At 33.0% G+C, this 17,790-nt stretch overlaps 1 protein-coding gene across 1 annotated transcript; it reads left to right on the top strand.

Moving 5' to 3' along the window:
- The first annotated feature begins 959 nt into the window (after window positions 1-959).
- LOC110691566 (histone-lysine N-methyltransferase, H3 lysine-9 specific SUVH6-like) lies at window positions 960-16,344 on the top strand. Its single transcript, XM_021868505.1, has 3 exons — window positions 960-1,443; window positions 1,917-5,097; window positions 14,518-16,344. The coding sequence occupies exon 2, from the start codon at window positions 2,002-2,004 to the stop codon at window positions 5,068-5,070; it is 3,069 nt and encodes a 1,022-aa protein (XP_021724197.1). The 5' UTR covers window positions 960-1,443; window positions 1,917-2,001; the 3' UTR covers window positions 5,071-5,097; window positions 14,518-16,344.
- Window positions 16,345-17,790: the final 1,446 nt, after the last annotated feature.

The raw sequence follows: 17,790 nt of genomic DNA, 5'->3' as shown, positions 1-17,790 counted from the left end.
AATTTCGGGGGTGGCCGCTTCTGGTATTGAGGGGTTCCGACCGACTATTTTCGGGGGTTTAGGGTGGCGGCCGACCGGTTTTCGCTGGGGCTAGGGTAAAGGTTAGGGTTTTACAATGGGTAGGGTGGTTGATGGCTTTTTATTTTCTTTTTTTAACCTGTTTATATTTTTATTTATTTATTTAGACCAATTATTGAGTGACACGTGACTAAAAAAAAAATTAACCTATTTAACAAGTTGCAGGTAAAATGGTCTGTTAAAAGAACATGACATACAGAGGTGGGATTGCCTCGTAATAATCAAAAGACCAGATTGTTATTATCAGACCACACAAATGTGAGATTATTTATTTCTATTTATTTCTTTATTCTTTTTGTTGCTATCTTATTGAGAGATATGCACTTATTTTTAAAAGATTATCTACCTAGTATTGACAAATTGCTCCCCTCTCCTAAATTAGTGGTAAAAAGAAAATTATCATCTAAAGTTGCAATATAAATCTTCTCTAACTAATTTCCACCAAAAAAAAAAAAAAGCTTTTGTGTACACCTTATTTACAATAATATTAATGTAAATTGAACAATAATATGGTAGGTTTTAGCCAATTCGGGTAACTTTTGCCTTTATTATTGAGTAACCTTATAGGCTTAAATCTAATGTGATTCTAATGTAAATTGAGAACGAGATAATTTATATAAGGGTAATATAATTACTTTTATTTACTAAGATTTGATTTTTTCTCAATTAAAGAATGTTATTATGCTAACCATAGATAACTTTTATGTGTATTTGGAAAATTTTAAACACATTAGGATAACTTTTATTCATTTTAAAGGTAATTGCCGATCATTTTAGGACAATTTTACAACAGATGTACAATAATAATTGATATTTTTATTTTATTTTATTTTATGGTTGTGAATTTCCACACTCTTGATTTCAATTACTACTAGTTTTTTTTTTTTTTTTTTTGAGGGATTCAATTACTACTAGTTATCATCATCATAAATTAGGGTTTCAAAATCTTGACTCTCCACTTCTCATTTGTTGTAAGCTATATTTTCGAATATAAAGTAACAATTTTATCCATTTTTCATCAACTACACTGTGATAAACTTGAATTTTGGGTTTATTTTACCTAAAAATGGTAAACATTTTCCCTCATGGAAAAGTCCACCAGAGCGCAAATTTACCAAAATGCCCTTGAAAATACATTTGCTCGTCTACATCGAGTATATATGTACAATGTACTCCCCTATGGAAATGTATTTTCTAAGCACCATTTGAAAGCAATTTAGCATAAAACAAAGGACAAAGGTGGTTATTTAAGTACAGTGTGGTTGTCGACTTGTCGTAAGCATCATCTCTCCTCCATGCTCGCCGTCGCCGGCGGCTGACGCTTTTCTCTCTCTTCAATCGTCTTTTCTTTCCGCATTTCTCAAGGTTAGTTTCTTGATAATCTTCAATTTATTAATGTCTCAATTTATTATTTTCTGGAATTCTTCATTTTCTTGAATATGGATTTCTTTCGGAGATATTGGTTTGATTAGTGAAAATATTGTGGGTTGATTTGGATGACATTGATGATTTGATGAATTTTGTTGTATAACAGTTTTAATTTTCTTTGATTGTTGTTGTGGATTTAGAAAAGTAACTGCCAATTAAGGGTTTTGAGTTGCCTCGCTGAATGTTAGATGGATTAAGCGTAACGATTTTGAAATTCAGCTTTTTCGTAAGAAATTGCCTGAATTTTGATTAGGGCAAGTGATTAATTGGTTAATTAATTTAGGATTTACTAGATGCCTGCGCCCAGTTTTACATTTTTGGTTGAATTATTTGGGTTTTTTTTTTTTAGAATTTTGATTGGGACAAAAGTGAATTGATGTAGTATTAATTAGAATCCATTCTTGCTATAGGTTTATACTAGGGGGCCTCAAGCAGACCGTAGCGGTTCTCTCGAACCAACCTTCCGTCCGGGTGTTAGAGAGCAATCATAGGGAAATGGGTTCAATAGTTGCTGATAAGAGGGCATTGGAAAACGGGGATTGTTCTTTGCTAGTCTCCCCACCAAGATATACACGGCGGAAAGTCTCTGCAATCCGTGATTTTCCTGGTGGATGTGGGCCAAATGCTGCAGGAATTAGCCCACAATTGAAGGAAGTGGGAAGTATTGGGAAAAAAGAGTGTGGTGCTTTAATAAATGTAGATTTTAGTAGGGAAAAGGGTAGCGATGTTTGTGCAGTGATGGAAAAATTACTTCCGGAAGAAAAAGTTGAGTCACAAAGTCATGATGCTCCATCATGCTCAAATGGGAATGAGCAAAAGAAACCTAAATTGAATAAATGCGATGAGGTAGAACAGGAAAATGAAGAGAATTTGAAGCTGCCAGAGGACAATCCTAAATCATTTGAAGTCTTGTCAAACATTGATGAGGATTCTAAGTCAGAAAATGAAATTCGTGATACGTTAAATGAGTTAATTGAACCAATTGTAGAGTCGCCCAGTGCAAGAAAGGATACTGGCAATCTTGATCTTGCTGTTGATGACATAGCTTTGGATAAGGGAGCTAGTGTACAACATTGTTCACTACCACATTATCCTGTCCCTCCAAATCTTGTTTGGAAAGAACCTAAATATCCTCCTCGAAGAAAAGTTTCTGCTGTTCGTGATTTCCCTGTTGGCTGTGGGCATATTGTGCCAAAGCTATGTGATACTAAAGACCAACATATTGATCAAAGGGAGCCAGATTCCAAAATGGAGAAAGCTATTGTACTATATAATGCAAATCTAGTTGGAGTAGAGCATGAAGCTGACAATGTTGTCAAGGACAAGGAACAAGGTCTTGCTACTGTAAAAGGTGGGGATACACTTGTACTTAATTGTGATTCTGATAGAACTCCTTTGTTCAGAAAATCTTATGACACAAGGGGACAAGAGGAAATTTCTGAAGATAAAAATGGTGAGAAAATTGAAAAAGAGATTGAACTATCAGAATTTTATGGAAAATGTGAGGGAGATACAAGAAATTTACCTGATGGACTAGACAAAGAGATAATGGTTTATGTTAAGGATAAAAACAAGAAGAAAAAATCAATTGGTGCTCCCTGTAAAATTGTAGGCGCAGGAAGTGGGTCAGAGCTGGTTATCGTACAAGGTCTTATGGCTGCAGACCACTGCCCATGGAGGGTGGGGAAAGGAGCAGTTAAATCAACACCAACTGTGGCTAAGAGAAAAAAAGGGAAGTGTGACTTTTCTAGCCAGGGTACACGCAAGGGATCACCCAATGAAAACAAATTGGATAGCAAGGTCTTGGCAGGAAGAGGTATGATGGTGATACCTTATCACGAGGAGGGCATAGATGAGATTTCTAGGCCACTGGATGTCATAAATGATAGCGACTCTTCTGAGAATGATGAACTTGACGATTATCAGCTGCTTCCAAGAGATGATGTAGATGTCTATCTCACCCCTCGTGTTTCTAGCTCTTCAAGTGAGAGAGGTATGCGTGCTAAGGTACGTGATACATTGCGCTTATTCCAGATTGTTCATAGAAGGTATTTGCAAGCAGAAGAAACCAAATCGAAAGATCAAGATAACGCCAGTAAGAGGGCTGATATACGTGCTGCAAAGACGCTCAAGGAGGCTGGAAGATATCTTAACACAGTGAAAGGAATAGGGCCTGTTCCTGGAGTAGAAGTAGGTGATATATTTAACTATCGCATAGAACTCGCTATAATTGGGCTTCATACACCCCTGCAAGGTGGTATAGATATAATCAAGGTCAATAAACAACCGATTGCGATCAGTATTGTGGCTTCTGGAGGTTATGCTAATGATGTGGATAATCCCCATGTACTGATTTATACTGGTCAGGGAGGAAACGCTACTGGTGGAGATAAGCAGCCTGAAGATCAGAAACTTGAACGAGGAAATTTAGGGCTGAAGAATTGCATAGATAAAAAGACTCTGGTTAGGGTTATTCGTGGTTTTAAAGAGACAAAGGCTGTGGAGAGTTCTGATGGAAGACCCAATAATGGAAGATCAAAAACAATTGCAACGTACACTTATGATGGACTATACACTGTTGAAAAATACTGGCACGATCTTGGGTCCCATGGAAAGTTGGTCTTCAAATTCGAGCTGAGAAGGGTTCCAGGTCAGCCAGAGCTTGCTTGGAAGGAAATGAAACAGTCCAAGAAATTTAAAGAACGTGAGGGTCGTTGTATAGCTGATATTTCTGATGGAAAAGAGGATGTCCCAATAGGTGCAGTCAATACCATTGATGATGAGAAACCGCCACCATTTACATATATTACAAGCATGATGTACCCTGATTGGTGCCGGCCTATACCCCCTAAGGGCTGTGATTGTAAGAATGGATGTTCAGATTCTGAGCATTGTGCTTGTGCCTTTAAGAATGGAGGGGACATACCATACAATTACAGTGGAGCTATTGTTCAAGCCAAGTCCCTTGTATATGAATGTGGGCCGTTGTGCAAGTGCCCTCCATCTTGTCACAATAGAGTCAGCCAACATGGTATCAAACTTCCTCTTGAGATCTTCAAGACCAACTCTAGGGGGTGGGGTGTAAGATGTCTATCTGCAATTCCGTCAGGTAGCTTCATATGTGAATATATAGGGGAATTGCTGGATGACAAGGAAGCTGACCAAAGAACTAGCAATGATGAATATCTATTTGATATTGGGCAAAATTATAATGATTCTACTCTTTGGGAAGGACTTTCAGATCTCTTGCCTGATAAGCCATCAATTAGTGTTGATGTGATAGAAAATGTCGGTTTTACCATTGATGCGGTGAGTTATGGGAACGTTGGGAGGTTTATCAATCATAGTTGTACTCCTAACCTATATGCACAGAATGTCCTTTACGACCACGAGGACAAGAGAATTCCCCACATAATGTTGTTTGCAGCAGAAAACATTCCTCCTCTACAAGAGCTTGCTTATCATTACAATTATATTATAGATCAGGTTTTGGACTCCAAGGGAAATATTAAGAAAAAGAGTTGCTATTGTGGCTCAATGGAGTGCAGTGGTCGGATGTATTGATGAGCTCCTTCAACTTGCCTCGACACTGTAAGTATTCTTACAATTTGAAATTAATGCTTATTAAGTTGATCTTTTATATATAAGATGATTACTAGTGCTATGTTACTAGGGTTCGGGTATAGGACTCGTATCCAAGTGTCGACTCAGAAAGTCTGAAATTTTAAGACATGAGACCTAATCCTCTCGAACAAATAGAATAAATTAATAAGAAATAAAGTTTTTCCCAAAAAAAAAAAAATAATGAAATGAAATGGAAAAACAAAGAAAGATAAGAAAATCTATCACATAAAAATTGAAGACAATATATAATTATATAAAGATAAAGTGTTATGATAAATTACGGGTGTGAAAGATGAACAATTGAATTTAAATATGGAAAAAAAATTATTATAGCATTACTGTTTTAGTGAGAGATGGTCAATACGTTGTTTTGTTCTTGTGCTCGTGCTTGAAATTAAAAAAAAAAAATCAAAGAACAAATCTTGATTCAAATGTAGTAATCCTTGGCCCAAACCCACCTTTTTCATGTTTAGTTCATGTCGTGTTATTATGCTATATTAAAATTTTTTTTGCCTTGTTCAAAAGAAAAGTCATCAATTCAATAACATATTGGTTATTTATTACTCTCGTGGTATTGTACAATTAAATGTGTAGTGTCATGTCATGTTGTCTTTGACTAGTTTAACCCTTGACACTAGGGGTGTTCAAAACAACCTGATGACTTGGTTTATTTTAATCGGGTATTTTCCATTTCCAAAATTTCATAGGTTGGGTACTCGAAAACCACAAAATAATAATATTGCCAGCTTAGTTATTAGTTTCTTTGGGCCTTAGCTAGGTTTTTATAGTGTTTTATAATAACCGTCATAACACTAATAGAGCATGAGAAAATCACAACCATACCTCACCCACAACCAGTATCACCTTTACCGCCCCAATCTCTTCCCTTGACTGCCACACCACCTTCCCACCGCTGCAATACTACCACCACCATCTTTCTCTCTCTCCTCGCCCACATTGATTTCTTCACCATACCTTATCGGGTACTCAGTCAAAATTCTATGAATCGAATCCGAAATTGGTTAGGACTGGGTCCTCGAATTCGGAACCAAAATTGAAATTGGTTCAACCGAGTCCTAAAATTTAGAAATTGGGATTAGAATCACCAGGTACCGGTTCCGAGTACCTACTTATGTATGTAAATTATATATATATATATATATATATATATATATATATATATATATATATATATATATATATATATATATATGTATTAAGCTATTCGTATTTATATTATGTATTAATAATACTTTTTTTAATTTACTAACTAGATACATTCAACATAATTTTATTATTTAAAATTTATTTAGTTTCGCATATATTGGGTAACCGGGTACCCAACCGGTTTCGGTTTTGAAAAGTTGAGAATTGGAATTGGAATTGGAAGTGGTTGTAAACAGGTCCTTAACTTATTACCTAATTGGAATCACCCGCACCTGCAGTTCCTAACCGGTTCCAGTTCGGCGATCCCAATTTCGGGTTTCGGAATTTTTGCTCACCCCTAATGCCGTTTCACCTCCATCATAGCCCCCTTGAAAACAACTTCCATTTCAACCCGGAATTTTTGCTCACCCCTAATGTCGTCTCACCTTCATCATAGCCCCCTTGAAAACAGCTTTCATTTCATCAATGGTAAATGTCTTTATGAAGAACTAAAGATGGATGCAACTTTGCAACCTTTGTTATGGTGAACATATTACAGCATGGTTGGGAGAGCTCTTTATTAAAATAGATTTATTTGTCCACAATTAAGATGATAGGATTTTTGCTAAAAAATAAATTTTAAGAAAATCAAATTAAATCGAGTACCTTATGACCCAACTCAATAAGGCTAGAAACGGGTACCTTGTTTTACCGAGTCGAGTCATGGGTTGGTTTACTTACAACTGAGGCCGATTGGGTACCGTTATTTAAACTACCCTACTTGACGTTATCCAGTTTTTTTCATGTTTGGTTTGTGTCCTTGTCTAGTTAGTTGTACACAGTATATGTCTATCATGATGCTTAAGGCTTATTTCTTTATGATTGCGACATTGGATTGTCCTCCGAATTTGGTATGTACTCCATACTTACTAAATGGTCGTGTCGAAGCAAACAATCTCTATGGAACCTCTATGTACCCTCGTTTTAATTATAATATCAAATTAATAAGTTTAATAAGACAACTTTTTAAATCATAGTTGTTATAACATGTTTTAATCAATCAACCAAAGCCCTAATCTCATAAGTGGGATCAACTTCATGAACCTAAAGTGGTTATTCAATATTATAACATGTTTCAAGAAAGTAATTATGAAAACTTGTATTAATTATGTTTATTACTCCCTTCGTTCGATGAGTTTATTAAGAGTCTACTTCTATTCAGTATTATGTTTATTACTCAATTGTGGTGTAATCTAAATTAAGAGTCTACTTCTATCTAAAGGTTATACTTCATGATAATATTCCCCACTTTTTGATGAGTTTTTTTTTTTTTTTTTTTTAATGAATGATGACTTTTGCTTCAATTTCCAACACTTTCTTTTTCCCCTCTTTAATAATTCCCAACCATTTTTTTTAATTTTTTTTTATTCTCTTTCTAATCCGACATGCACATATGTACTCTCAATAATTAGTTTTAAGCAACATGCAATTTTCTTAATTTCAGTGAACAAACCTAAATAGGCTTATAATAAAAGGACAAAAGGAGTTATTTTAGTGGTTGTGTTAATGTTAATAAGGGAATAGAGTTCAATATAGTAATTTGGGGCTACCATTAATGGAAGAAAAATGGGACAAATGGAGTTTTTTTTTTACTCTTTTCTTTATGGACGTTAAGTATGTTAATACAATATATGTATATGAGGTAGGTCAAAGTTGTTTGGAGTACAAAATAAGGAAACATCCAATTAGCCTATATAGTTTATAAAAAAAAAAAAAAAAAAAAAGACATTATGATTTTATAGCCAATTTGGTATCTTCAATCAATCTTCTTGCTAATTTGGTTAATAAAAAATGATATTGAAATTTGAGAATTGGACAAGCAAATAGTAACATTATGATTTTATTTGAAGAAAGATATAGGTAAATTAAGACAATTTGGCCTATTTTAGTACTTCTTTTGTTTTTTTTTAAAATGCAAAACTTTGACTTTTACACTATTCAAATACTCCACTTTGACTAGTTTTGGTGATTAGTCAAGGAAAAAATATAATCATGTGGGATCTTGTTAAATTCGATTAGTTTTATACTTTGTTACTCCCACCGTTCAAAATGATCTTCTCAAATTTCCATTGTGTGTTTTAAGATGATCTTTCCACTCTTTATTTTGGTTATTCACTTATCCTCATTAATTTCCCATATTACCCTCATTTTAATGGTCCCAATTCAAACCAATGTGTTATATTCCAAAATAATAAGTTTTACAAGGTACTCCCTCCGTTCCTAAATGTTTTTTACGTTTCCATTTTGGGTGTTCCTTTTTATTCTTTACATTTAGTATCTTTCCTATTGTAGTCATAAATTTTGGACAAAATTACCCTTATTTTATAATTTTTTTTCTCAAAAGTCCTTACTTTTTCATGTGCTATTGTACTTTTTGTACTATTTTAATAGTTTTTCAACACTTATTATTACTTTCTCTCTCCTCTCCTCTAATTTATTTACCCCACATGCTCAACATTGTATTTTTCAATAAAATTGTACTTTTAATAATTGAAATATTCCAATATACCTTAACTTTACACAATTTCTTAATAACCGCGCATAATTCCAAACGTAAAATACATTAGGGAACGGAGGGAGTAGTTTATTCCAAAATAAGGATGGTCTTATTGTATGTGAATGGTCCAAATGTACTTTATTTCTAGATTTTTCCTTTACCTTAATTCACACAAAAGATTTTTAGTGAGAAGATCATTTTGAAACGGAGAGAGTAATATTAAGTATTTATATTTTTTACATATTACTAATAAAATATATATTAATGATTTAAATAACGCACTAAAACGTGTAATGAAAAGTGTTGCATATAAAAGAAAATATAGTATTTTATTTGTTTGTAACCAAATGGTAAGAGTTTAGTTTTGTTGCACTTTTTATTTCTCTTATAAAGTACTATTATATCAATCAATCAATGAAAGCTTTAATTCCATAAGTGGGGTTGGTTGCATGAATCAAATATGATTATTCAATATGGTCATCCACAATAATCTTCCTCAGTTCCTCCTCCATCCCTTACAATCAAATACCTCATTTTCATTCAAAATCATATGTTTCATATCCTTCCTAACTTTTTCCAACCAAGTCATTTTTGGTCTCCCTCTATTTCGTTTAATCTGGCTATGATCCAACTTTTCCGCTTTTTGTATTGGTGCACCATTAGGTCTATAAAAATATGTTTTACTTAACTCTTATTACGTGGCCTAAAAATAATAAATAAATAAATAAACTACTGTTACATGCTTCCTCTTACATGACCATCAATATCTTTAACTCTTATTAAGTAAAAGTTTTAATAAAAAGCTAATATGATAGGATTTTTTTGATACGTTTTAAAACAAGATCCCATGTTCCTCCCCCCCCCCCCCCCCTTTTTCCAGTAAATCACTCAAAATGGTCAAAGATGAGTGTGTGACTACTAAATAGTACAAAAATCATACTAGATAAAGTTAAAAAGAACATTGGAAGTACTTAATACCTTTTTTTTTATTGCATTATTTTTATAATTGTGGACTCTTGTCCAATTTTTGGAGTAGTGAGAGAGAGAGAAAATAAAGAGAGCCCATGTAAAAGGCGAGAGAGAGATAATTATTAACTAAAAGGGAAAAAGTGATACATTTAAATTGAAACTTCCTTTTATAAAGTGATGCATCTAATAAAAAAACGAAGGAAGTACTATTTTAGAATGTAAATCAGAAGAAACATACCTTGTTCATATTTCCATTAATTGAGCTAATTTCTTGTTGAAGCTTCAGAAGAGGAAGAACATAAAGTAAACCATTCCTCTTTTGGTGTTATTTTTCCCTTAACAATGGTTTGAACATGCGATAATAGTCGCAATCACATTGAAGGTCATGTTATCTTGGTGTCACAGATAAACTTTGATTAATTGTTTGAATAACTAGGTTTTGGAGTGCTAGTGTTAAATTTCAGCCACTTCCATAGGTTTTTGGCTTACCTTGCTCTAAAACCCGATCTACATTACAAATCAATGAAATACAGAAAATATCGGTGATACAACTCATTAGATGCAATGCGTCACGATCAAGTGACTTTAGTTTTCCCTTTTTATGCAGTATATGACTTGGCCATTATTTTTCCATTCTTAAATACTTGCAACTCTTTCTCTTTTGGCCTCTAAATACAACTGTTGTCTCTTTTAACCATTTCTAATTACTTACAACATTCCCTTTCTTAACATGGGATCACTTGTTTTAATGTTTCTTTCGCTTTAACCCACAACACTAATTTTTTTCATTGTTTGAACTCTGGTAATTGAGTTTTTTTTTTTTTTTTTTTTTTTTTTTTTTTTTTTTTTTGTGTGTGTTTCTCTTCCTTACAAAGTATTAAAATATCCTATAAGCCCCACTTGCATATTAAATTATCTCTTTCCATGTACTACATGTTTTTAATTTTGTGTGCAAATGCAAGTGTTGCTAGCATTTAGAAATGGGGATCGAGGGGGGGGGGGGTTTATATTTATCTTAACATAAAAATTACTCCCGCCGATTTTAAGGTGACACTTTGAATTTTTGCACTATTCACATGTTAGCTTTGCCTTATTTTTTTACTTGTATATAACAGCTTAAAGAATATATTAACTTTGAGTTTTTGTGTGTGTGTGTGTGTGGGGTAAAGATGATGTGGGAAATGCTTTTCATGAAATAAAATATATTTTAAATTGTCATCTCATCTTGTTATTAATAATTGAGTAACCTAGAAAAACTAAAGTTTTGGCTCTTTCATCAAGCCGTGACATAACAAAAACAACCAAATTTTTTTTGAAGAAAGGTTGGGATTGAATATGTGTAATTTGACAAAATGCGTATTATGATTAAAACTTTAAAAGATCTTAAAGGTTGTTGATTAATAAGATAAGCTAGCTCATAAATTTCAATTACCCCAAGACCCAAGCCCCCTACAACTCTAGGGTCTATATACATAACCCGTGCAAAGATGTTTATGCTTCCTCTTAACAACTCCATTTTGCTAAGGCGTATCACTAAAACTTAAATGATATGAAATCACGTGTTTCAAATACAGCTTTTTCTGTTATGGACTGAGTGGTTCGGCTATCACTAATTAACTCTCACAAGAAGTAAGAAGGGCTGAAAGCTTGATGATATTCAATTGACACAATCGGAAATACAAGGGATAAACATAACTTGAGGTTATGACTCTCTAAGTAGCTTTAGGCCACCACTCTCTCTTGTGTTTACTCTCAAATTTCTGGATGCCTTTCCAAAATGCAAGAACTACTACATATACTAACATGGTCAAAATGACCTTAGAGCCTAACATGTGATAATAGACTAAACTAGAAAAACATAAACAAGCACAGAGAAACTAGTTGGTCTTCTTTCCTTTCTTCATTCTTACTGAGATTTATCCTCTACTCAATTAGAATTATCTTGAGGTAGAGGAGTATTCCCTGCTGCTGTTCCCTCTTGACCTTGGTGGACTTTCCTTCTTCGTGTATAGACCTTGATAGGTGTTTCTATCACATTTTCATACCTCCTTCACATAATGTCCTAGCTTTTTTAGACCTAACAAACTAGACTTTGATAAATTTGTGTATGAACCATTATTTAAAATTCCAACCATAATTGCAACAACTTCACTTCTATTTCTCAACAATTGTATCTAAGGGTTTGTTCTGATTGAACTAGCTGAATATTTTATGTGAGAAGGAAATTAAGAACTGAACTGAACTGAATATTTTATGTGAGAAGGAAATTATGAACTGAACTGAATTGAACTGAAAATAATCTGAAGAGAACAGACCCTAAGTGAATGTACTAAAATCATCCAATATTGTCAAAATTAATTACAACCAATAGGAGTCTTTACAGGATCAGGACCATAAACATCCATATGAATCAGTTTAAAATGAGTTTTTGTTTTGATGCTACTAAGTGAAAAGAAGTATAGTTTGTTTGTTGTTGTAGGACAAATTGTGCTCTTTAGACATGACCTTATTTCACAAATAGGAAAAATCTAAGATGCCACAATCTTGCTTCTTCTACTACGGCTAGACAAACTTTATTACATTCATGCCTTCAATCAAATACATAACTACTCATCTTTAGTACAGCCACATTATCAAGACCAACTTTCGAATAACCAAGAGGAATTGAACTTCCCTTTATGAGAATATACAAAGCTTTTCTAGTGAGTAAAGTGCAGTTCACACCTCATATCTTATGAAGCACGTTATTCAAAGTTATTCCGTCATTTATCCCAACTACTTGACTGAAATTTTACTCCCATCATGTATGGTAATGTTTTTCTTAGTATTAGCAACAAGTTTGATTTCAATAAATTGATGCACTATCTACTTATCTAGTAACCATTTAGAATTTAGTGCAAGATAGGAGGGAAAATTTACCCACAATCATTTTATTGTTTGGTTAGGCTTTTTACCAATGGAACTACATACCAGCAAGGTTTTAACTCTACCCCCCCTACCCCCCCCCCCCCCTTCTCTCTCTGAATCCCATACCCCTAAGATTCACAAACCATTTCATTAATGAAATGTAGATACCATTTCAACTATTACAAATCAAACAACTTTAAACTATCATGGGATGTAGAATTTATACCTCGTGTATGAGATTTCATACCAATTTATTCTAGTTTAACAAATAAAAAAAATCCTAGATTGTACTGCCATATAAATTGTTGCAGTGTTCCATTTGCAATGGTATGGTGTTACTAGTATCTACTTCATTGTAGGACATAGCAGCTACTCTATTGTCCATGAAATCTTTGAAACCTGGATATCCATGTATCTTAAAGCATTGAAACTTCAGAATGTGTGCGGTATAGTTGGAGCCTGGTCAATTAAACCTTTTGAGCCAACCTACTTGCTTGAGAGCACTATTATTACAGTCTATTTGGCCAAGCTTCTGAATACCACTTTATGTATCTTAGAATTATGTTTCTAATCAGTAGTTCTCCAGAAACACCTAGTTATTCATTAAGTTTCCTTTATCTTATAATTTTTTCCCCAATTTTTTATTTTTTTTTTTTTTTTATTTTTTATTTTTTTTATTTTTTTTAAATGATAATTTATTGATGGAGGATGTGGGGCTGAATGGACAGGGAATTAGGAAAGCAGGAAGACTCATAGACTTAGAAGAGAGTATCAGCTATAGCATTGAGAGAAAAGGGGAGGAGAGTGTTATTATATATTTCTTTTAGATGGGGCATGTGGGTATTTTCTAATAATTGAAGGGTATGATGATGGTCTGATAAAAAAATTCATTAATTGAGTATTTAAGTTCCTAGAAGCTCCAAGCTTCTCCTTCTACACCCTCTAGAATTTATTTTTGAGTCATTTGGCCTACTAAATCTGATCCACTTTCTCATTGAGCGTTTCTATTTTTGTAAGACCCCTTGTTTGGCCAAATTTCAGTTTTTCACGCTCAGAAATAGCTTGGCCAAACACTAACATATTGCTGTAAGCTGGTTTTTGATGATTGATTAGAAGGATTGTGTCTTAGCTAGCTGAATGTTCATTGTATCTCCTTTTGTATGTAACAAAAGCCATTGACTCCATCTGATTCAATGCCTGAGAAATTTCCTTGTCTCCCTTTTTGAACAAATAGCACAGAGACCTCTGTTACTCTTAAGAAAATTCTGCTTCCTGAGTATACCATTTTTTTTTTCCCTAATCTCTGATGGATTTCTTAGTAAGATTGCAAGTGCAGTTGTTGCACGTACAATAAGAAAGTAGATGTGCCTCTTGTATTGCATCTCAAATTGACTTGATAGCTGTGAAAATTTTTGGTTAGCAAAGTGCCATTTTATTGGATTCCTAACCCAATAGCAAATTTTGGCGAGACTCAAATTGCTCATTTTACCTCTTATATATCCCTTACTCTTGCATTACCTGTCATAGGGCTGTTGCCCTTGTTCAGAAATTTGGGAACTTCCCCACCCTCTTTTGCACTTAGGGCCTGTTCTCTTCGGCTTAATTTCAGCTCAGTTTAGTTCAGCTCCTAATTTCCTTCTTTCATAAACAATTCATTTTAGCTCTATTCAGTTCAGTTTTGCTCAATTCAGTAAATCAGTAAATCAGAAAAGGCCCTTACTATCTCATTTTGATTTCTGATGCATTTCTCTAATGATTTTTATCAGCTTTAGATGCTTAATTATGATTTTTTTTTTCTTCCTTTGCAGGTAAAAACTGAGCATATAGACTCCGATTGTCGACGTTGGATCCCTGTTAGGCTGCAATTTTCAGTCATAGCAGCGTTGTCATAGGTTTTTGTGTTTTTCTTTTAGAGCAGCAAGAACAAAGAATTACTCTTGTTTTACTTGTTGCTGAAAGAAACAGAATTTAGCTTCTTCCTAGGGCTGTTAACTTCTTTTAGATTCAATTTACGCTGTTCTCTGTGTACTGCTGTAGTTTTTCACTACACTTGCAATTTTGTAAATTTACTGATACATGATCAGCTTTAGGAGAAAAACACACACACAATTCCTGGTGCGGTATGGCTAAGTTGCTAACATCAGTCAAGCTATAATCAAAGGTGTATGCAACTGCAGATGCCAATTAGTAATTTCACTAGTTGGGAACCAAGTCCGATTAACAAATCCAAGGCAGTTGGGTGTGTTAAGCAGTTATCCGCAGAGAAGTGCAGATAGCTCAGTGTGAGGCAGAATGTACACGAGCTAGGCAGAAGCATAAGTGACACTTCTTGGAATCCAAGACTATGCTGGACAAGCCACAACATAACATTGAAAGTCTGGAATTGAGGACAAAGTCAGCAGTGCTTCTGTGTAGGGTATATACTGAGCAAATGTGTTAAAATAGTCTCGAATACAAATTTCTTTAAGCATGCATGTTTTGTTTGTCAGTGTGTGATTTCATACATCAATATTTTCATTGGAAGATTAGGAGATGTTGAAGACATCATCAAGTAGAGTAATATCATAGATGTTGAAGATAAAAGTTATGACTAACATCAATGTGTGTTATGAAGGAGTATTCTACATTTTTTTTTTTTTTTTTTTTTTTTGGTGATATTATATTTCTTAATTCATAATTTTCATTTTCATCTGAAGTAAAAAAAGCATACTTACCAAATAAATTATATTCATTTATGTATTCTTTTGTTAATTTTTTGTATTCATTTATTTATTCTTTTGTTAATTTTTCGTATTCATTTTGTATTCTTTTGTTAATTTTTCATGCATGCATCTATTACAGGAATTATTATGATAAGGCTCGTGAATTAGTAAAATTATTAAAATAGCAATCTGTGTCAGCTTTGTTATCATTGGCAATTTAAAAAAAAATAGGCAAACTGTTGCAGAGTTATTGAATGAATGAATGGAGCTGAAATGAACCAAATCATATAAAATAGCAAAATTGAATACAAATCATTGATTATAGAGTAAATAATAATAGGAAATTCAACTGCTTATTATTTCTCCAAAACTAAATAGATAGAAACTAACATTCATTAAATATATGAATACTAATACGTAGTATATAAAAACTCCATGATAACCTAATCTAGAAAATCAAAACATATTATTCCTTCTAACATATTTCCTAGTAATAATATGCTAATCACCTAAAATAAATCATAATAGCAAACTTCTTCCTAGACGACCAAGTGCTAAATCTTCTGTTTCATGGCGAATTGCCACCCTTGGCGGAGGTAGATGGAGGTTTCGGGGCAGGGGGTCCAGGGACAAATGGTTGAGGAAGCCCGGGAAATGAACTTGGTGGTGGGTCATTCTTCGGGTCAGGAGGAAAAAATGGATCATTAGGCGGGTTTGGAACGTAAGGGATAACGGGTTTAAGGAGACCCTTTATCACTCCGGGTACAAACGGGTTATCATAAAATCCAAAGGCATCTTGTGGTTTGACATCATTGTTATTGTTTTCTAATGGTCTTGCATTAGAAAATCCTAGTATGCATGAAGCAATAATAAGAAAAACACAAAGAGTTTTCATTTTTATTTTCTCTTAAAATGTAAAAGGTTTTAATGAGATGATATGAAAAATGAATACATTTTCATGCTATTTATAATAATGTGGTACGTGAATTGATGACTATGTATGTTATTTTGATAAGGTTGTATATAATAAGATGATAGAGGTTATACAAGTATGATTTAAAGGTGGTCTGGATATATATTTTTTAGTTATCTTATTTATATATTATTATATATAAATGAGAAATTAATGGATGTGTGACCAATTAAAAAATTGTAAGCCTTTATGAAATGAATAGGATAATTATATTAGCGTATTTAAATTAATAATATAATTAAGTTACAAATGTATGGGTCCATAATCATTTTGAAATGATACACATCAAAAAAAAAAAAAAAAAAAAAAAAAACAAAACTGAAATAAACAAATGATATCATAATGTCGTAATGATTAATCCATAGAATTGTAGAGGGGAATCATAATGATAGGAATCATAATGATAGAATTGTAATCGATTATCTTCAATAATGGTTACTCATTAAAACTATTGATAGGTGATATACATTTTTAATTAGATGATTAGTCTTGTATGACCATATTAGTTTACTAGTTTTGTGCCCGTGCGATGCTCTGGTTGTTTATTGAATTTTAAGATAAATTTTTAATCTATATGTCAAATTTTAAAACATACTATTGATACAAAATTAGTTAGGAATTGATGTGTTTTTTGTGATGATTTAAACTATATAGTAGGCATGTAATGACTAATAATAATAACATTGGTGAAAAACATTTCTTGACCCGTAACCTGAAATAATGACCCTATTCGAAATGACTCGTGACCCGACCCGATTGACAGGTCTACACACAGTAATAAAATTACATTAGATTGTAAAGTATGTTGTTTTAATTGATTAGAATATATTATAAATAATGGATGTGGTGCATTTTGAGCTAATTCCTTTGCTCCAAAAAAATACTATGATACAAAAAATAAATTTATATGATAATTTATGAGTGTTATAATTTATTTATTTTTTAATAAAATTATAATTTAATTTGTACATATGAAATATTGGTACTTTATCGAAAATAAAACTCTAAATTAATAATTTAATTCTAAAATTCTATCCAAATTAACTTTTTTATCTTACAAATTGAATTCTATATAACTCTATCCTACGTGGCGCAACACTTGGCGAAAAGTTTGAACGCCAAGTGTCGCTATTTCGTCGCCTGGTTAAAAGTTTAGCTTTATATATTAGTTATATGATAAGATTTATCTTTATTTCTTTAGAAATTAAGTAACCTCATTTGTTCAAGTACTCCACTTATTAATGAGTATAACCCGATTTTTTTTATTTTTTATTTTATTTTTATAATTTTTTTATTTTATTTTTTTATTGAATTAACCACATACGTGAAGGTCAAATATAACCTCATTTGCTCATTAGTATAACACCTATAATCAATTAGGTTAAATGTAAAGTGGCTACGTGACT

The sequence above is a fragment of the Chenopodium quinoa genome, unplaced genomic scaffold, assembly GCF_001683475.1.
Source record: "Chenopodium quinoa cultivar QQ74 unplaced genomic scaffold, ASM168347v1, whole genome shotgun sequence".
In the NCBI taxonomy this organism is placed as follows: Eukaryota; Viridiplantae; Streptophyta; class Magnoliopsida; order Caryophyllales; family Amaranthaceae; genus Chenopodium; species Chenopodium quinoa.
This window is presented reverse-complemented; position numbering and strand designations above follow the sequence as displayed.